The 21,569-nt window shown below is 48.3% G+C and overlaps 1 protein-coding gene across 1 annotated transcript; it reads right to left on the reverse strand.

Moving 5' to 3' along the window:
* Nucleotides 1–9,085: 9,085 nt before the first annotated feature.
* On the reverse strand, nt 9,086–19,580 carry RGR (retinal G protein coupled receptor). Its single transcript, XM_053584512.1, has 7 exons — nt 19,487–19,580; nt 17,413–17,569; nt 16,238–16,359; nt 13,270–13,423; nt 11,804–11,921; nt 10,393–10,506; nt 9,086–9,907 (listed from the first exon to the last, which is right to left on the reverse strand). The coding sequence occupies exons 1-7, from the start codon at nt 19,563–19,565 to the stop codon at nt 9,776–9,778; spliced, it is 876 nt and encodes a 291-aa protein (XP_053440487.1). The 5' UTR covers nt 19,566–19,580; the 3' UTR covers nt 9,086–9,775.
* Nucleotides 19,581–21,569: the final 1,989 nt, after the last annotated feature.

Raw genomic sequence — 21,569 nt, forward strand, 5'->3', positions numbered from 1 at the left:
GCTGTGGCCTGGCGTGGAGGTCCACAGATATGCTGAGTCCAAGGACACAGCTTGAAACTGTGGCATCTGGCAGGTGAGAGAGACTGAACGAACACCCCAGTCAGATGCTGGGAAGTGAAGAAGCAGCAGCTAGAATCACAGTGATCATGTTATTTTGGCCAAACACAAAAAATCAGTAACATCAACTTTACTTGGGAGCTTGTTAGAAATGTAGACTTTCAGCCTCCAGCCCAGAGACCTTGTAAATCAGAGTCTGCATTTAACAAGATTCCAAGTGATTCATCTGTGCCTCTGGGTTTGAGAAGCACTGCTCTCTCCCACTCTGGACAAGCACTGCTTGCATTTCTGAAAATCCCTGGGCCAGGACTCAGAAGCTTCCTCAACCACTGTACGACTTTAAGCAGTGTGTTTAACTTCTTCATTCCTTCATGTCTCCATCACAAGACCTGACCCTGTTATCTTGTAGATGATATCACAGTGATAAAGTGAAAAGCCTTGAGCTGAAGCTCTCCTGCTGGCCTATGGTTTTGGAATTTGGGGAATTAGTAAGAGAAAGATTAGAGCGAGCCTTAGGATAAAATGGGGGTGAGTGAAAAAGGATGAGGCTCCAGAGAGAAATATATATTCATGTATTCTAAGCAGAATGGCCTTAGAGTAAATCTCAGCTAAATCACTGTTCATGAAATCGAAATGTTCATAACACCCCTCAAAAACAGTGGTTCTCAGTTCTGGTGACATATTAGAACAACTTGGGAGCTTTGAAAAACTCTCAGGCCCTACCAGCCCTTCAAACCTTGGCCCTGGGTATGTAGGGGGCTCATGCCTATAATACCAGCACTTTGGGAGGTGGGATGATCACTTGAAGCAGAAGTTCGAGATCAGCTTGGGCAACATAGCAACTCCCCCCCGCCCCACCCCCACCAATCTCTACAAAAACATACCAGGGGCATACTGGTAAATGCCTGTAGCCCCAGCTACTCAGGAGCTGAGGCAGAAGGATCACTTGATCCCAGGAGTTCCAGGCTGCAATAAGCTGTCATTGTCCATTAGAGCAAGAATGCGACCCCCACCCATAAAGAATCTGTAACCTAACCAAGTGGGGGGGTTGTTAAAATGCAGATTGAGAGAAAGAAGATGGGAGTGGTGGGGAAAGGAAGAGCAGAGAGAGAGAAGGAGGGAGGGAGTGGGGTCTTGGTATGTGCCACATCTTTTGGGGGCAAGACACGATTGTAAGAGGGACTTTACCCAACAAACGTAATCAGTGTAACTTGGTTTCTTGTACCCTCAATGAATCTCCAACAATATATATATATTTTTCTTTTTTTTTTTTTATTGTTGGGGATTCATTGAGGGTACGATAAGCCAGGTTACACTGATTGCAATTGTTAGGTAAAGTCCCTCTTGCAATCATGTCTTGCCCCCATAAAGTGTGACACACCCCAAGGCCCCACCCACCTCCCTCCTTCCCTCTTTCTGTTTCCCCCCCCATAACCATAATTGTCATTAATTGTCTTCATATCAAAATTGAGTACATAGGATTCATGCTTCTCCATTCTTGTGATGCTTTACTAAGAATATTGTCTTCCACGTCCATCCAGGTTAATACGAAGGATGTAAAGTCTCCATTTTTTTTAATAGCTGAATAGTATTCCATGGTATACATATACCACAGCTTGTTAATCCATTCCTGAGTTGGTGGGCATTTAGGCTGTTTCCACATTTTGGCGATTGTAAATTGAGCTGCAATAAATAGTCTAGTACAAGTGTCCTTATGATAAAAGGATTTCTTTCCTTCTGGGTAGATGCCCAGTAATGGGATTGCAGGATCAAATGGGAGGTCTAGCTTGAGTGCTTTGAGGTTTCTCCATACTTCCTTCCAGAAAGGTTGTACTAGTTTGCAGTCCCAGCAGCAGTGTAAAAGTGTTCCCTTCTCTCCACATCCACGCCAGCATCTGCAGTTTTGAGATTTTGTGATGTGGGCCATTCTCACTGGGGTTAGATGATATCTCAGGGATGTTTTGATTTGCATTTCTCTAATATATAGAGATGATGAACATTTTTTCATGTGTTTGTTAGCCATTCGTCTGTCGTCTCCTCCAAGAAAGCATAGGAAAAACACTGGAAGATATTGGCCTGGGGAAAGACTTCATGAAGAAGACTGCCATGGCAATTGCAACAACAACAAAAATAAACCAATGGGACTTCATTAAACTGAAAAGCTTCTGTACAGCTAAGGAGACAATAACCAAAGCAAAGAGACAACCTACACAATGGGAAAGGATATTTGCATATTTTCAATCAGACAAAAGCTTGATAACTAGGATCTATAGAGAACTCAAATTAATCCACAGGAAAAAAAGCCAACAATCCCTTATATCAATGGGCAAGAGACATGAATAGAACTTTCTCTAAAGACGACAGACGAATGGCTAACAAACAATATATATTTTTGAAAAATGCAGATTGAAGAGGTTTGGGGCAGGCCCTGACAGTTGACACTTCTGCCAGGCTCCCAGTCGAGGTGGCGGCTTCTGATGCAGGCATAACACTTTGAGTTGCCAGACCCCAGGTGATTCAAATATGCAAACAAGGTTGAGCAAGCACCATGCTTTTCAGGATGCTGTGGGGATTAAATGACAGAGTAGATGGGATGCACTTAGGTAAGTTGCATGTAACTGCCACTCAATCATCATAACTCTCCTATATACCCTTTTCTTGAGTGACGAATAAAAAAAATTAGAGGACAGCAACGAGTAGATGATAAGGTCCCCGATGGAGGAAATCTAATATTTATTAAGCACCACCATGCACCATGTGCTTTTAAAATATGCCACCCTAATGAGTCCCATTCTTATGGGAGTGAAGCAAGCTCAGAAATAAGAAATTTGCTCAAATTTGTTCAGACATTTGTTTATTAAAAAAACCTAGTCAATGGGCAGCACCTGTGGCTCAGGAATTAGGGCACCAGCCCCATATGCCGGGGTGGCGGGTTCAAGCCCAGCCCTGGTCAAAACTGAAAAAAAAAAAACCCAAATCAATGACACTTTCTAAAGCATAGTAAGAAGGATTTTATTCAGGACCATGGCTATAATTATAGCGAACACGGCAATGGGAAGTCACACTTGGGGAGAAAGATTGGGCTCAGCTCCACATACAATGGAACAAGTGGGAAGTGATAGGCAAGGAGCAGGGTGTGGGTCAATGGATGGACAGGGCCAACAGGAAAGGGGAATTCTGGCTAGACTGACCTCATGGGGTTCTTGCTGAAAAAGACCAGGAAGGTCAGACACCATATCAGGAACAATGCGGGCTGAGGACTCTGATCAGATATCGGGGAAGGCGGAAGTTCTTGACAAACTCACTTAGCAGGGCTCTTTGCTAAATCTGGATTTTACAAGGAAGTGCAAATATAGGCCTAAGAGAAGGTTCTAGAACCTGACTCAAGTTTGGCCAAGTGGAGAGTCTTTGTCACATTGAGTAAGTGGTAAATCCTGGATTTATGCCCAGGACTTTTCATCATCCAGACCTAAGTGCTTTCCAAGCTGCCACACTGACTCTCATCTAGATGGTGAAGGCAGTGTGCACGGCTGACAGCTGCAGAGGGAAGGGCAGCTGAGCCGAGGATGCTGTGCACAGAGACAACGGAGCCCTTGTCAGAGCAACCCCACGGACAGAGGGAAGAACAGGTGCGTGGTGCTGGGGCCAGGGAGCAGTCTTGGAGGACAGCAGCAAGTTACCTCAACAGGGAGGGGAAGAAAGACTTAGGGATTACGTCTGGCTGTCACCCAGGGCTTTTCCAGCTCTCGTTACCTTAGAAACATTGCCTGGCACACCCAAATGTCCCTCACTGTGCCTCTGCCCGGGGCATGGGCTGCTTCTCTGGACACTGTACTTAGAATGCCTGCAGGGCCACACCCTGTAGCTTACAGTGCACTCCCACATGTGAGCTCAGCAGAGGACTTATTGCTGCCTCTTTTCAGGTGAACAACCCAAAGTGAGATAAATGAAGGGACTGTCCCAACTTCTCACAGTGAGACACAGTCAAAACACAAACCCAGACCTCCGGACCAAACCCTGTGGCGTGAAGAACTTTGAAGGTTTACATCTGGCTAGACAGTCAAGGACTGTTTCACAGACAAAAAAGGGGACTCCATGGGGCAATCTAAGACCAGTGAGTATGCAATTCCGTTTCTTTTAAGAAAGATATGGAATCATATCATCGTTTGATAAGCATCCGGTTTCTGTATCAAAATCAGGCAATGGGAAGCTTGCTGGGGATCCTGCAGTGATCAATAACCCTCCCGAGCAGCCTTGCCCAGATGCTCCAGGCGCTTCAGAAACGCTCTTTAAGGGCTGGTGGCTGGGATGAATTTATCACTGAGAGAATGCTGTCACCTTGTGGTACAAGCTAAGCACTGCGCCACCTTCCCCTTCTGCCTGCTGAGTATTTTATGGTCTCTTGTTTTTCACTCCTTTTCTCTTCGTTTACTTTATGTGACAGAACAGACAGTAATGATGTTTACTTAGATAGCGAACATAAGAAGGGAGGCAGGTGGTGTGTTGGGAAGGAGAGTGAGCTTGTATTTGAGCAAATTGAACCAGGAGTGCTCTGACAGGGAAAATAGCAGAAATCCTACCAATTTTGTGGCAAGGAGAAAGATAAAAATAGATTAGGTCAACTTCCTTGCTGTTGAATTTATTTATCTATGTAAAAAAATGCAGAATCTCCTTTACCTTTAAGAGGGAATATAGCTAGTGTACAGTTTAGGTAACATCGAATCGACATTCACTTTTTTGCTAATTTATCAGGTGCACAGCCCTTCCCTCCATAAGAAATTGTCTCAGTGGAGGTCTGGAGGAGGGGCCAGTCCTGTCCCTTGGAGACTATTTGCTACTCTATTTGTGTCTTTAATTTAAGTCCATTTGGCAATAGGCAGAGCCATCTTTGCTAGTAAGAAGATGAGATAGTAGAAGATACTGTTCTACTGTGTTTGTATTTCTTTGCTAAAGAACTTAAATAAATTTAAGAATCAATGAATCTTGGAATGGGAGGAGATCTTAGAAGACAGAAGAAGGGGATCTTGTGCTTTTTAAATTGGGTTTCATACAATACTGGGCTTCTGCAGAAGCAGCACTGGGTGTTCCGGGGGGTAGGTGACATCAATCAGACTCTCAGTCGCCCTCCACTGTCATCTGTTTTAACAATGATGTTAAAACAAGATATACTGTTCTTTGGTATAACATTGTATTAGGTGACAAAATAACATAGACTTGGTGGCTTAAACAACATAAATTTATTTTTTCACATTTCTGGAGGTTGAAAGGACTGGCAGGGTTGGTGTTTGGTGAGGGCTTTTAGTACAGACAGCCACCTTTTCACTGTGTGCTCACAGGGTCTTTCCTTGATGTTCCTATGGGACAGAGAGAGCTCACTCAGGCTGTGTGGTGCCTCTTCCTGTAGGAGCCCTATGGGATAAGGGTTCCACCCTTATGACTTTATTTAAGTTTGTTTCCTTAAAGACCACATCTCTAAGTATAGCCACACTAAATGTTAGGGCCTCAACATACGAATTTCAGAGTATACAAACAGTCCATGACAAACATCTTGTTTGGAAAAAAGATTTTTTTTTTGTCACCCTCAGTAGAGTGTTGTGGTGTCACAGCTCACAGCAACATCCAGCTCTTGGGCTAGGGTGATTCCCTTGCCTCAGCCTCCCGAGTACCTGGGACTACAGGCACCCGCCATAACACCCGGCTATTTTTGTTGCAGTTGCCACTGCTGTTTTAGCTGGCCGGGGCCAGGTTCAAACCTGTCACCCTCGGTATATGGGGCTGGCGCCCTACCCACTGAGCCACAGGTGCTGCCCAGAAAAAAGATTATTGTTTTTTTTTGAGACAAGGTCTTACTCTATCACCTTGAGTATAGTGCCATAGCATCATCACACCTCACAGCAACCTCAAACTCTTGGGCTCAAGCGATCCTCTTGCCTCAGCCTCCTAAGTAACTGGAACTACAGGTACCCCTCACAATGCCCAGCTAAATTTTATTTATTTATTTATTTATTTATTTATTGAGAGAGAGCCTCAAACTGTCCGTGGCATCACAGCTCGCAGCAACCTCCAACTTCAGGGCTAAAGTAATTCTCCTGCCTCCACCTCCCAAGTAGCTGGGACTACAGGTGCCTGCCACAACACCCAGCTATTTTTTTCTTGCAGTCATCATTGTTCTTTGGCGGGCCCAGGCTGGATTCGAACCCTCCCGCTCAGGTATATGTGGCTGGCACCTTAGCTGCTTGAGCCACAAGCACGGAGCCAGCTAATTTTTATTTTTCCTATTTTTAGTAGAGACTGGGTCTCATCTGTATTTCACTTACAAATGCCACAAAGAGATAAAGTGGCAATGGGAATTTTCCTGAGACAAGTGGAAAAGGTCCTGGCTCTCTGTCATCACTTTGAGCTGTGTCTGATACCCAGCAGTTGTTCGTTAGATGCACATTGGATAAATAAATATATCAGAGGTAGATGACAGAGACAGGGATTGAGGAGATAAAATGGATGCTGGCTTACAAATGAGAAGGTGATGGCTTGAGGTGGTGTTCTCTGGTGCCTGGTGATTCACACCTGCCTCCTGGAAACCTCTTCCAAGTCCTTTCTGGAAGCCTGTATATCAGCATGTTCTCTTGGTAGAGCACTGTGGGTGGAGGCCAGTGGGCCTGGTGCACTGTGACGCCTGTAAGGGAAGGTTGGGCGCCCATGAAGATGCTCTGAGCCCTCAGCAGTGGGCCTGGTGCACTGTGAGGCCTGTAAGGGAAGGTTGGGCGCCCATGAAGATGCTCTGAGCCCTCAGCCTCTGTGGAAGAGGTTCTGGCACAGTCTCTGTTGCTTTCACTCTTCTTTCCTGACTTCTTGGGGTTCAGATTTCTCACCTTGCTCTTGTTCCTTTTCTAGAATGCAGCTTCAGTTCTCCAGGGGTGCAAGGAACTTGGAGGGCACATAGTGGTGCCAGTGATGCATAGTGTCCCCCGAGACCCATTGTGTCTGGGGCAGGGAAAGCAGGACACTGTACCTACTAGCTGGCATTACAGAGACACATGAGTAAATGGAGGGAAGAAACCTTGTTCCCCAGGAGCCTGTGAGGGAGGCAGGAGAGCAAGGCTGGAGGGGAGAGATTTTAGCAAAATCAGAGGAATGGGAGCAGCAGGGAGGTGGAAGTAACTTCTTTCTTTAAGTATGTTTTTCTGATTGCAAAAGTGGTACATACTCACTGTAGAAAACTAGCAGTTTGAGGATTGTGAATCCACTCTGGAGATGGACAGAGCAAAGTGGGGCTGCAGTGTAACTTCTGCCAGGCCCTGGCTGAGTGCCACAGATGGCTGCTGTCCTCTTCCCCCAGAGGCAGTTGAGTTGATAGAAGAAAGGGAAGGCTGGGGGATATCAGGGGGATGGAGGGAAGGCGGCCAGAGGAGAGACCCTGCACAGTGTCCACAGAGGACAAAGGTCCTGAAGGTGCTCAGGGACATGGGCAGGAAACCCTGAAGGTGATGAGGCTCTGTAAGCCCCTTCTGTGAGTGAAATTTGGGGTTGTGGGCAAACTTGGTGTTTATGAAGTGAGTCACTTCAGGTGGAGCTTTGGTTATTCCCAGCTGGATGCTGCTTCAGCCCTTCCCATCTCATGCCAACCCAGGCCAGGAAAGAGGTGCCAGGGCCCACCTCCCCTCCTCCAGGAAGCCTTGGGATACAGGACCTGAGCTGGAGGTGTCCCTGACCACAGCCAACCCACCTTCTTCCCCACCTCATCTCTGAGCACAGGCAAGGACACTGATGTGTTTGGCCTTTTCCTCTTCACTTGGAAATCCATGATTAGACAAGGCTGACACCAGCCACTCTTGCTGTTTGTCCTTCGCCTCCTCTTATCTTCCTCTGGTTCTTTCTGTGAGCGTGGGGGGAGCACCCTTCTCCTTTCCTGGTGTTCCCTCATCCCTCCTTAGGGAATTAGTGCCTCTAATGGTTGAGTGAAGAGCAGATCACCCTAAAAGACCTAATTTGGGGGGGCAAAGTCAGCATCTCTGGACCCTGGACCCCATCACTTTTGTAATTGCCCACTCAGCCTGTGTGAGTCCGGCACTGGCTCAGGCACTGTGCTTTCCCTGTCCCTCCCCAACAGCCAAGAGTACTGTGGGCACCAGAGTGAGGCTGAGTGGCATCTGGTCTCCACAGCACCTGGCACATGGTGTGGTCTGGAAAACAGGGTGATGGGAATGCTGTCTCCCTTCCCCTCTCCACCAGGTTTTACAAAATGAGGGAACTGCCTCTGCTTTGTGCGAGCTTCTTGTGAGTTATATATATGTGGTCTGGTTTTCTGTATTTGTAAAACTGAGAGGCAAGTCCTGGTCTACAGTGACCCCAGGGGCTGTTCACGCTGCCACCCCCACCCACATCCTGGGGACTTGTCTATTCCCCCCCTCCGCTCTGTGGGATGGAGCTTTCTTCCCCTAGCGTCCACGGTGCGTGGCCAGGGCCTCTCCACAGGCAGCTTCCTGTATGGTCCTGGATTTTCCTCCCGGCCTTCTACACCTCCCTCTAGAGCCACAGGTTCCACCCAGGACCCTGTACCTGCCACACCCTCCCCCCAAGTGCTGACTCTGTGAGAGCCTCAATTGTACATCCTGGGACAGGGACCCCTGTGTTAGTGTCACAAACCTAGAGGCTCACAGGATCTTCAGGGAGCATGTACCCTGCAGCTGACGGAAGAGCAAGTGTCCTGGGCAAATGGCAGAGCCACCCTGAGCTCTGCAAACTGTCACCATGGAGGAAGGAAGGCTGCTGGAGCCTAATCTTCTGACACCTGGACTTTTAAATAAGTTGTTCTGATTTTTAAATGTTGGTGACCAATCCCAAAACATTTTAAAGCAATGTGCAGGTCAAGCCCCACTCAACCTGGGGCTAGCTTTGACTGGCACATGCTGGTGGCTAACGCTTAGCCACATGACATGCCAGGTAACGTTCTGGTCCTTTCTGTGTCAAGTCACCATTATTGTCAACTCGCCTGACAAGTTGGGACATGGACACATACACAGAGTAAGTTGCTGCACCAGATGATGATTTAATAAGTGATGTTTGAATGCTGGCAGCCTAGGTAGAGCTCCCACAGGTGAACCTTGGGGCTTTGAACCCTTCCTATGGGAGACTGAGTCTTAACTAATGGCTGTTTCTTTTTCTTTTTTTTTTTTTTTGAGACAGAGTCTCACTATGTTGCCCTTGGTAGAGTGCTGTGGCATCACAGCTCACAGCAACCTCAAACTCTTGGGCTTAAGAGATTCTTTTGTCTCAGCCTCCCAAGTAGCTGGGACCCGTCACAATGCCTGGCTATTTTTTGGTTGCAGCCATCATTGTTATTTGGCAGGCCCAGGCTGGATTCGAACCCGCCAGCTCCGGTGTATGTGGCTGGTGCCCTAGCTGCTGAGCTACAGGTGCCAAGCCACTAATGGCTGTTTTAATGAGTGTTTTCTATGTGCTTAGGGAGTACATGTTCAAACTTCACAACAGCCCTGTGAAGTCTGTTTTACTATCCTTACAGTAAGGGTCAGAAAATTTAGAAGTGACTTTGCCACAGTTTCTCTCTTTCATGGAATCTGGTGTTTCTGAATTCTGTGTCCAGTCTAGGGTCAGGCCCAACAGGGCCACTGGGGAAGGTGGACAACCGCTTGGCTCCGGGGCTCCAGGCAGGGCTCCTAGGGCAGCCTCCCAACATCAGGCTTGTCCCAGGCTGATGGGCTCACTTGGCTCCGTCATGCTTGCTCCTCTGTGGTGAGAGGCACTGCCAGATCCCTCTGCATACCACCTCGCTGCCCAGGGCATAGTTGACGGCATTGATTGTGGGCACTGTTTTGGCAATGAGGGCAGGCACCTGTCATGGCAGAAAAGGCCAGGAAGGAAGCTTTAAAGCCTCTTCTTCTCTCCCTGGCCCCAACTGGAGACTTGACTACCCCTCCCCCCGCAGCTGCCAGTCATTTGGTTCTGCAGCCTCTGAACTGTCCCTGACTAGCTGGCAAAGATGCATGGCTCATGATGCCCCATGGAAACACAGTCCCATCCAGACCCATGTGTTCCCCATCTGGGCACCAATCTCAGCCTCTGATCAGAGGGTGCATGTCTGCCATCTGGCTACCTGGCCCTGTCATTTCACATGAGGCTTAGGCATTGTCAAGCAGCAACCTGGTATGGCCCAGGAGGGTGAGGGAGATAAACTAATTCTTTGAACATTATGAGTGTTCAAAGGAAGAAAGAAAGAGGCTGACACGGAGGCTGTAAGGACAGAAAGAGAGATGAGGTGAGACAGAGGAGCACAAAGATGGAGAGAGCTCTAGCTCTGGGTATGAGAGGTGTCAGTACCATCTGTAGTTTAGGGGAGATGGAAGTCACATCTGCGATGGTTGCGTACAGATGCAGGAGGGCATAGGGCCCCCAGCCGAGCAGCAGAGTCTTGGCAGGCAAAGTGGTGTTGACCTGGGGAGAAATTGTCACAGGAGGCATCAACTTGCTCTGGGTGGCCTGCAGCCCCATGGATCTGGGGCTCAGGTTGGCGCTCAGCAGGGCAGGGCAGCGTGGAACAGGTTTCAGCATGGAACAGGTTCCTACAAATGATCTCGGGGGCCAGATGAGCCTCTCTGCTGTTTAAGGCTGTGTGACCTTAAGCCTATTATTTAAACTTTCTTGATCTCGGTTGCCTACTCTGTAAGATGGTCTGAGATGGCCTGGCTTGCCTGGAGGCCTGGACTGAGATGGATAAGGGGCTTTCTTCCGGGTCTGTTCTCTGTAAGAGGAATCCTGGGCTCCCTGACTGAATGCACAAAGGTCCCCAGGCGGAGCTGCCCTCAGGCCTCAGTTTCAGAAGCAGCTCCCCCTTAGCAGCTGCACGCACCAGGCAAGATTGTCCTCTTCTGGGCTTACGGGATGAGTGAGATACAACCAGGAAAAAGGGCTGCTCAGAGGGGGTGATGGTACTCCCTTGTGGGTGTGGTACCACCCACAGCCACAAGGGGGACACGACTTGGTTTGACTCCGTCTCTGCTGTAATAGTATGAATATATTTAGGTATACAGCTTTGGATGAATTGCTTAGCTAACTTCTCTAAGCTTTGATTTTCTAGTCTGTGACACAGGAATAATAAAACCTTGTTCCAAAAGAGTGGTTACAAAGATAAAATGACAATGAACATAAAGTAATATCAATAACTGTTTTTGTTCTAATTTTTGCTGCTTGTTATGACTCATTTGCTAGAGGATGTCCAGGTGACAAAGTTAAAAGAAAATTGTGATTGGGAAATAGTATGCAGAAATTTAAAAATGGCCAGGATGGCTTATTTTGAAATATTGTTTTTCTTAGACAAATATGTTTGCAGGTGTGATTTTTTTTTTTTAAACGTTGTAGGTAACAGCTTGAGACTGTGATAAAATTAAACATCTCAAAACAATTTAAAAAGTAACATTTAAAAAGTCTGTAATTTTGTGCCAAACCTCAAATGCTTGGGAAGAGTTAATTGTAACAGTATGAATGGTGCCCAGCAGGCAGCCCTTGCTCTTGGCGTTGCAGTGTCTGGGTAAATCTGAGCAGTCTTGGTCCCCAGGCCAAAGAAGGGTGGTTTCCAGCCTAACGTGCTATGCTGTACACAGACTAAATTTTTTTCTCCTGATTATTGAAAACACAGAAAACCCCTGGTTGTTGTCTGTCACATTATTCATTTTTCCCTGGTATCCCCTGAGAGGCCTAAGAAATTTTGCAGCCAGAGGAGGTAGATCTTTACCTGGAGGTGGCCACTTCTCCTGAGCTTCTGCTCCATCAGCTGGTAGGATGTGAGTGTGATAAAGAGGGGCATGAGGAAGTTGAAGAAGGCCATGGTGAAGAGGAAGCTGGTGAAGTTTCTATAGGCAGGAAGTTAGAAGAGTGAGGTCAGCTCTCAGGATGGTCAGCTGCCCCCACAGGCCCACCAGAATGTCCTAGATGATCAGATGTGGGGAAACCACCCCTACCAGACAAGCACTCAGAGTGTGTTCACTCCTGGGTCCTGGGTGAACATTCCTTAGGAGCCAGGGAGCTATGAGGTCCTCCTAGAACTGCCTTTGGGGGCTCAGGAAGGCTGAGAGAAGGAAGAGGCCTTCTTCAAGTTCAAGTGCTCAGCCCTACTCTCTGGTTTGTGCCTCAAACATGAAGAATGGGGCACCTTAGTTTGGGAAACATGTTCACCCAGTGGTAGGGATGTCAGTGGACCAAGAGGGGGTTGAAAGGAACCTATAGACCACAAGGAGATTGGATACTGTGTCACTGAAGGGGGGACCACAGAAGATTCTGGGGTCTCAGGTAGTGTCATGGGGAGGGGGGAGTCATAGGGAGACAGGTTCCCATTTTGTGAAGGGTAGACCCTGTCACCTTGGAGCTATCCATTAAAGAGGGGTAGAAGGAAGAGCTGCCAGAGGGACTGAGTAGACTCTGGCTGGGGTCCCCTGCAGGGACACTTGAACTATGCCCAGCGTGCCCAAATGGGCTTCACCTGGGAAGCCTGCTGTGAGGGCAGATGCTCTGTGATTAAACATCTTGGGCAAAGCAGATAAATGCAACATGGAATAAAGGGGGGCTTGAGCCCATCTGACCACTTCTCAAGGAAGCCCCCAGAGGGTCTTTCTAAGTCCTGGTCTTCCCAGAACCACCTGGACAGGGCAGTACCAGAACGTGGGCCTCACGGTGGTAGGAACCTTCATGTTTTCAGTCCTGTCTCTCCAGGGACTGGCTCTTGGCAGATGCTCAGGAAGAGTTAATTTCCATGCCAGGGAATTGATTTCTAGAGTTGATTTCCATGCCAGGTAGTCCTTCTCAGTGAAAAGACCTTAATGTTCTTGGAATTTATTATGCTATGGGAAGGTTCCCTGTAGAAATGTCCAAGTCAGGACAGCTGACCATGCTGAAGATGGCAAAGGTGTGGTGGGGCTCTGAGACTGTTTATAACCAATGCAAACCAAGGCTCACTATATGATGCCCCTTCTTGGTCTCAAGTCTGGGTCCTAACCTGCATAAAATTCCCATCACTTGGCAGTCTTCAGAACAGGATTTCCCCATTCCCACTGTCAACATGGTGGTGAGTTTCATGAGCAATACATTGAGATTGCCTGCAAATATTGACATTTCCCCATTTAGGTTTTCATCTGGGGACCTTTTCTATAGGTCAAGACAAGATTCTTGTGGAATGGAGCCTCAAAGCTGCTACTTCCACCTCACCTGTCCCCTTTGGAGTAGTCCAGGGTGCAGCATGTCCCCAGGGGCTCGTAGTCATAGTGGCCCCAACCCAAGAGGGGCAAGGCTGCCCAGAAGGCAGAAGATAGCCACACAAAGAGCACCAGGGAGATGGCTGTGCTCCATGCCAGTGGGCTACCTGCATGGGACAGAGGAGGAAGAGGAGGTTGTGAGGAGGAAGTAGCTAGGCAGAGTGAAAAAGAATGAATTTCATGGTTACAAAGACTGTCCCTACATCCCAGCTCTCATGTTTAATGGCTCAGGTCTCAGTTTTTCCTTCCACAGTGACGATGATAATCCCTGTCTTTGAGTATTGTTATGAAGAATAAGAGACAATGGGTAGTGAAGGTCTCTGAGTCTCATACAATTTTTTTCAGAAAACAGAGAGAAGGGGCGGCACCTGTGGCTCTAAGGAGTAGGGTGCAGGCTCCATATGCCGGAGGTGGCAGGTTCAAACCCAGCTCCGGCCAAAAAGTGCAAAAAAAAGAGAGAGAAGTGGGGGGTATCAAAGAGCCAGATGTGTTTCCCAAACCCAAGGTTAGGGAAGAGGCATGAGCAGAGGTTCATGCAGGGAAGGGAGGTGGAAGGCTGGACTTTCTACTGCTCTCAGCTCTTGCTCAGAAATGGGCCACTGTCTCTGTTTTCATAATACCCTCTGAAAACTCTTGACTTGGGCTTGGAGTTCTCACCTCAGTGCCAATGGCAGAGTGTAGGTCTGAGCAGCCTCTCTTGGTGTGATCCAGCCCTAGTGGTCTGACCACCTCTGTCCCCTCCCCCATGCTCCTTCCCTGATGCAACCTTATTCAGCCCTTCCCATCTAGTGGTTCCTCCTGGACCTGATTTCAGGAAGCCTTTCTCACATGCCTGCCTCTGTCTTTGGTTTATTTATCATAATTCTTTGTAGGTCAGACCCTGGGGTGGAGGAGAGTCCCCCAGTGTATATGTGCTGCTGAAGCAAGCATACCTGGTGGAGTCTGACTGGGGGAGAAGAACATGCCTATAATCTTCCACATATGACATTTTACTTCTACTGATATGGCCCCAGATGGAGTATGCTTGGATGTGCTCCCCAATATGAAATGAATGTTTGTACCCCCTCCCCCATTTATATGTTGAAGTCTTAATTCCTAGTGTGATGGCATTTGGGGTTAGAGCTTTGGGGAAGTTATGAGATCAGTGTCCTTATATGAAGGGACACGGAGAGATAAACTCTCTTTCTCCAAGTGAGGATATGGCAAGAAGATGGCTTCTACAAACTCAGAAGTGAGCCCTCACCAGAACCTGGCCATGCTGTCACCTTGAATTTGGACTTCTCAGCCCCCAGAACTGTGAGAAATAAATTTCTGTTGTTTAAGCCCTAAAGTCTATGGTGTTTGTTATAATGGCTGAGGTAAACTAAGATATCCCCAATCCCAGTTGTAAACACAATTAACATCCACCCGGATCCATGTGTTGCATCAGGTTTTTGGCTTTAGAAACAGATGACCAAAGAGATAAGCTTGCAGCTATCCAGAGATGAAATAGGTGAGCTCAGATGTTCCTTCCCTGTCCTGTCTCCACAGTACTCTGCTGTACCCTCCAGTATAGGAAGGGCTTTGATCTGAGGCTCCAGCACAGGGATGAACTGTTCTATATGGAGGTAGAGAAGCTTGTTGCTGTCTGAATGATGGTGGTGTTGTGTGTGTGAAAGATAGCCCCTGGGAGCTTTGGGTGGGGTCTAGGGCTGGGACAGGAGTAAGGGAACAAGTATTCCAAGGCCAGGTGGGCAGGTGGGGTCCTATCCCTATTCAAAATTATAAGAACAAAGGCAGCTTTTTGGTCTGGAGAGAGGCATGAGACAGGAGGTATGAAAGGGTCACAGCTTTGCCAAGATCAGAGGCTGTACATGTGACAGTGGCAAGGGCCTGTCTATGGATTCCAAAGGGGGCGTAGGCCAGGGCTTGAGGCCATCCTGGCCACAGACACCACAGCATCCTTTGTGCTGGGAAAATCCACAGCTTGAGATTTACAAGTTTCCATGCTACACCCAACAATAGTTCTGCTCTTACTAGCTGTGTGACCCTGAGGCAAGCTGGTTAAATTCTCTGTGCCTAGACTGCAAGCTGGGGGTTTGCTATGAGATTTGGCTGAGCCCTGGTTCCCCAGGATCACTGGATCCTAGAATATCTCTGAATTTTTTTTGTTTTTCTGAGACAGAGTCTCACTCTGTTGCCCAGGCTAGAGTGCCCTGGCCCCAGCCTAACTCACAGCAACCTCAAACTCATGAGCTCAAGTGATTCTCCTGCCAAAGCCCCCTAGGTAGCTGGGATTATAGGTGGCCACTATGAAACCCAGCTAATTTTTCTATTTTTAGTGGAAATGGGGTCTTGCTCTTGCTTAGGCTGGTCTCAAACTCCTGAGCTCAAGAGATTCACTCACCTCGGCCCCTCAGAGTGCTAGGATTATAGGCACGAGCCACCACACCTGGCCACATGTTTTTGTTTTGATGTCTATTGAAAATGATAAGAACATTAAACTCACGACATCATAGATATTGCTTAGAATAAAATTAAAGCAGGTGTTTATGTTTTTGCAAGTGAGTCACTGATATGGCCAAGTATGAGGATGGTATTTGACACTGCAGCTTGGGGAGTCTAGAGTGGGACCTATCTTTGCAAAGCCCTGGCAGAAGCCTTGTGGGCACATGCCCAGTTGCCCACACATTCACACGGCCTCTCTGCACCCCAAGAAGTGCCCACCTGCAAAGACATTTTCTGTATTCAGGATCTCATTTGATTTTCAGAATTAAAGTGAGGTTGGTTATTAAAATCATCAAGGAAGAGCATAGAAGAAAATTCCTGACTTTCCCGAGGCTGCCTCAAGAGCAGTAGGTCTCCTGCACACAACCCGTCCCTGCCTGCCCCTTATCCTCTTCACATGGCACTTGTGCCACTCGGCGAGCCCAGAGACATACGGGTGCAGTAGTGGTGATAGCGCCCCCAGGCGATGGCTGCACTGCCGCAGATGCTGGCCAATGCCGTCGTGAAGCCCTGGAAGCCGTGAACCTGGCAGCCACCTGAGCCATAGGGCCAGCGCCTGTGGGAGACACTGGACACAGTAACCCCTCCCCTCCCTCCTTCCCACCTCCGACTCCTGCCCAGCACAGCTTAGAGGGCGTGTTCTTCATTGTTGGCCCTGCTCCTCCAAAGAAGGCCTTATTTTCTATTTTTTTGTAGGAGGAAACTGAGGCCTTAGAACTGAAGTTACCAGGCAAAGGAGTGGAGCCCAATGCACACTCTCCAGGCTTAATGGCTCCAACTGCAGTGCGGTTGTGCTGAAGGGTCTCTCTGTGTGATGAGAGTCCTCTGTTGCACGAGAGCTCATGCCTGTACTCTGTAAGTGGGGAAACTGAGGCTCAAAGAGGCTAAGATGACACAGTGGATGAAGGGACAGGCAGAGGGGTAGCCTCCAGGCCTCCCAGCTCTCAGCACTATGGGCCAAGAAAAGGTAGAAGCTCATTGTGGGAGGAGGAATCCTCCCTGACTTAGTCCCCCCCAGGCTGGCCAGCCCAGAGCATTCACGTCCAGGGGGTCTCCCGCCTCCATATGCAGTGTCCCAAACCAGAACGGGAGTATTCAGTCTGCTTAAGAAAACAGTCTTATAAATACCTTCTGATGCCACACTAGAAGATGCTAGTTTGAGTACATGGAGACGTTAGACCCTAGTCCAAATCTTGTTTGCTCTCACAGACACTCATTCAGGGTGTCCTGGGGACCAAGCCTTGTTTTAAATTATTTACAAATAGGAAAAAGTTAATACTTTTACCCACCCATAGGAATTAAGTAATAATATCCAATTTATAAAAGAATCCCAGAACTAGAAATGATAGAGCCAGGTCTCAGATCCAGGCCACCTGCTTATAGCTTCTGCCATCTCTTTGAGCAGATTTGAGTAAACCCTGTCTTCCAGAAATTGGCTGTGGTTATTCAGGGATAATCTGGAATTTGGATTTAGCATAGGGCAGCCTGCCCACCCTCTCTCCTTGGTCAGTTTTCTATAGGTGGGATGCCTCAGGCCTGGCTGCCCAGTACCCAGAGGTCAGGCCCCAGCAGGGCCCTGGAGCCTGTGGACAGGAAAACGAGCTGGTACCGAAGGAGGCTGGATATGGCTGCGAAGAGGGCATTCAGGCTGATTCCGCTGTCTGCAAGAGCCAAGTTCAGTATCAGTAGGTGGCTGGGAGTCTGTAGCTCCGGGGTCTTGCAGAAAGAGAAGATGGTCAGGCTATTGAGGCTGAGACCTGAGAGAGCTGAAAGAAAGGCTGGGGCTGGCATCGGGTCTGCTGAGGTCCACCTGGGGTCAGGACAGGACCCATGCAGAGGATGGAGCCTCAGCACCCTCCCAGACAGACAGTGAGGTTGATCAACACAGGGCAGAATGGTTCATGCTGTAACAATCATCACTGGGGACACCACTGAGCACTTATCACACTCCAAGCACCATGACAAGCACTTTACATGGGTTATCTCATTCAGTCTTCACTTGAGTACACTCCTCCCCATTTACAGCTGAGAACCTGAGTCTCAGAGCCAACTCGCCCTAAGTACACAGCTACTAAGTAGTGGAGTTGGAACTTGAACTCAGGTCTTTTGAGTTTTAAAATGCCTTCTCCAAGGGCTGTGGGGCAATGTGAGGTAGAGCCTTGGAGACGAGGAATCACCAAGGCTTGGAGTTTGGGAGATTGGCCTAGTGAAGTGAACTTGCGGGAGAGCTCTCAGGAGGCAAAGAGACCTGTCCTTGAATTTCGGCTTGGTCATTCACTTGCTGCCCTTTACACTCTCTGAGCCTTGGTTTCCCCTATTCAAAGTGAAGAACAGGAAAGAATCCTGCCTTAAAAACCCATAGCTAAACCCTGCCTTAAAAACCCTATGTGCCCATAGCTCAGTGATTAGGGTGCCGGGCACATGCACCAGGGCTGGTGGGTTCAAACCCAGCCCAGGCCTGCTAAACAGCAACAAAAAATAGCCGGGTGTTGTGGTGGGTGCCTGTAGTCCCAGCTAATAGGGAGGCTGAGGCAAGAGAATCCCTTGAGCCCAAGAGATTGAGGTTGCTGTGAGCTGTAACACCATGGCACCCTACCTAAGGTGACATAGTAAGACTGTCTCAAAAAACAAACAAACGACAACAACAAAAAAAAAACCCATAAGCATTTACCTGGAGAACAAAGCATGGAAGAGCATTCCAGAAAGAGGTAATAGCATGCACAAATAATATGTAAAGTTTCATGGCATGTTGGAGGACCTGGGGGTGCTGGATTATAGGGCTCTCAGAAAATGGGGAAACAGGCCGGGATCAGACAATTGTGTCCAGGGCCTTGAGGGGCAGTCTAATGGCTGTTACTCTTTCTCCACTGTCGGTCCTTATCAGGTAAGAAAATATGTTGATTATTGCCTTGGGTCTCCTTTGAACAAGGGCTATGTTCCCCATCAACTTAGCTTGGCCTGGCTCAGCTTCAGGGTTGACAGTCTCTCTCTCTCTAGCTCTAGGCTCAGTGAGCATTTTAGGGATTCTGGATTAGGGCAGGCACCTCATGGACCCAAGTAACCCTAGAAGGGAAATTCTTAGGGTCATGTGAGGAGACATGGAGGAAGTAGTGTGGGGCTGGAAAGGATGGGAATGAAGAACTAAATGCCCTTGGTGTCTGTCTAGCTCCTTGTACTCACTTTCCCACTCACAGCCATTCATTCTAAATTTCAAGGCACTGAGGGAAGAGAGTGAAAGGGACTTGGTTACAGTCACATAAGAGCAGGTGGCAGAGCTGTCTGTCTCCAGAGCCTTTCGGGGACCTGATCTTATATAGGATTCTTAGCGGGATTTCCGGAGAGTGGATTACATTTTCTCCCATCTGGAAGGATATGAAAAATCTTAAAGCCTGCTTCTTGGTCATTTCCGGAGCAGATGTCTCCCTCTCAAGATCCCTCCCCCACCTCCCCACCCCCGTCCTGACCCTTGCCTGGCTTCACTGTTTTGGTCCCCAGCCGGCATGCTGCATCCCACACGTGCAGCAGTCAGAAGACCCTCTGGGTCCAGGCACAGAGAAGCAGGCAGCCATAGGACCCATCACCCTGCTGGGTTTGGGGACCTCTTCTTGCCAGCTGCACAGCTGTGGCTTGGATCCTGAGAACCCGCTGGGCCCCTGAATCACCCCAGGTCCTTCCTGGCTCACCTTCTACCAGCAGCATGGTCCCCATGGCCAGCATTTCGATTTCTCCAAAGCCAGCAGGCAGGGTGCCGGGCTCTGCCATTCTCACTGGCCCTCCCCGCTGTACCCAGGCTGTCTCTCTGACTGCCCACAGCCAGGCCCCTCCCTTTTAAAGGGCCATCCCACGTGAGGGCACATGCAGGTTATTATGCTAGACCTTGGGCTCCTTCTTGTTGCTCACCCCCTCTAAGTGGTCCTCTTGGCCCAAGTAGAAGGAACCCATTCACCAGTTGGACAGTGCAGCCTTTGTGAAGCAGAATGGAGCCATCTCATTCATTTCAGCCCCGCTGTGCAGGATTAAGTTCGGGGAATCCAAATGGTGTGTGGCTGTAAGCCAAATTGGAAAGGAGTTGCATAACCAAGGGAGGCCAGCCAGAGGAAGGATTTGAGCTGCAGCTGTTCTTGAGAATTGGAGAGGAGCCAGGCCCTTACGTGTCTGTAGTTAGGGTTGACCACGCGTGTGCATGTGTGTGTGCCTGCAGGCTCACATGCATGTGCTCACAAGCAGTGGGAAAATAATAAGGTTTGGGATGTCACCTGCAGTCAAAGAACCCAAATTGGAAGTATACAGTAGGGTCCTAGTTCTGAATCTGCCATTAATTAGCTAGGTGCCCTGAAGGGGACCACCTGGGCTCTTCCCAGTTTCTTGGTTTGCAATAGTAATTGTCTTGTCCATAGCCTGTATGAGTCCTGTTTATAAGAACACACTGTGTATATAGACTTCAGGGCTATGATTCCTGTCTCCTATAGAGCACTTGAGTCACATAAACACAGAAAATCTCCCAGGACTCTGCATGGAAGAGAGGGCAGATCTCTTCTATAAGTGCCCCAAGCTCCATTAAGAGCTCTGGCTTCTATGATAAAAATAACTTCATGGGCCCAGGGTGCATAATTGGCTCATTATGCACTGTTAAGTGCTGGCTCAAGGTAAAATATAAAACAGTAACTTGACTCATTATCAGATGAAGAATCCAAGCCCCAGAGTACTATTAGCAATGAAGCTAATGTTTATTGAGGTCAGGCACTATGATAAAGAATCTTCTAACCAGTCTCACAAACAACTCCTTGAATTAGATATTATTTTCCATTTCTAAGGAGAAAACTGAGGCTAAGAGCAGTTAAGAATCAGCCTGAGGTCACGCAGTGATTCACGGTGGTGATGCTAGAACTAAAGGCCGATCTCTTACTTCCCCAGGCTCTGGCACTTATCGGGATCTTCTGATTCACTCTGGTGGAGCAACTCATTCTGTTTCCTGCTGTTTTCTACTAATTTCTTTTATTTTATTTCTTCCTTTTTTTTTTTTAGACAATCTCACTCTGTTGCCAGGCTAGAGTGTCGTGGTGTCTGTCTAGCTCATAGCACAAATTTCTAGTTTCTACCTAAGGTTGTTGGTTAATATATATGGCAGTCCTTTCTCCATGCCTCCAAGGTCACAAAAGATGGGAAAGCAGGACAAAGCCAAAAGGGAAGTCATCCTGGGTAAAAGGAGGAAGAGGTAGGGATGAGGGAACAGCAGGCTGGTCCTTTAGTTTGGGGAGATCAAGGAGCAGGTGGGAAGCATTGATTGGCTAGATTGGAGGCGAGGAAGGGATGAAAACCAACAGCTCCTGGAAGCCAGTATTGTCAGAACAGTCCTGGCACAGAGCTCGTCATTTTCCATGTGCACTGGGGCTTCAGGTATCTCCCTAGGTCATACCTCACTGGTCTAGACTTGCCTAAGCCTATGGGCATGAGGTACTAGGGAATCTTCTTGGAAAGCCAAAGGGCCCCAGGTACGGCATGCTGGACCAGAGAGCACAGCCTTGGAGTCAACTGTGAAGAACAACAAATGAGTTGTTTGAGTGTCTACCACTGGAAATCACCCTGGGCCCAGTCCCATCTTAAATAGTTATGATGGGATGAGGTAGGGGGTAGGGGAGAGCAGATAAAAGGTAGGAGATTATGCTCTGGAACCCTTCTTGGAGTATGACACCTTGAGGGGAGGGATGCCCTCGACTGCCATGTGGAGATAGCTCTTGCCTTTGGCATTGGTGGTAATGTCCAGAG

Source organism: Nycticebus coucang, chromosome 3, assembly GCF_027406575.1.
Source record: "Nycticebus coucang isolate mNycCou1 chromosome 3, mNycCou1.pri, whole genome shotgun sequence".
NCBI lineage: Eukaryota > Metazoa > Chordata > Mammalia > Primates > Lorisidae > Nycticebus > Nycticebus coucang.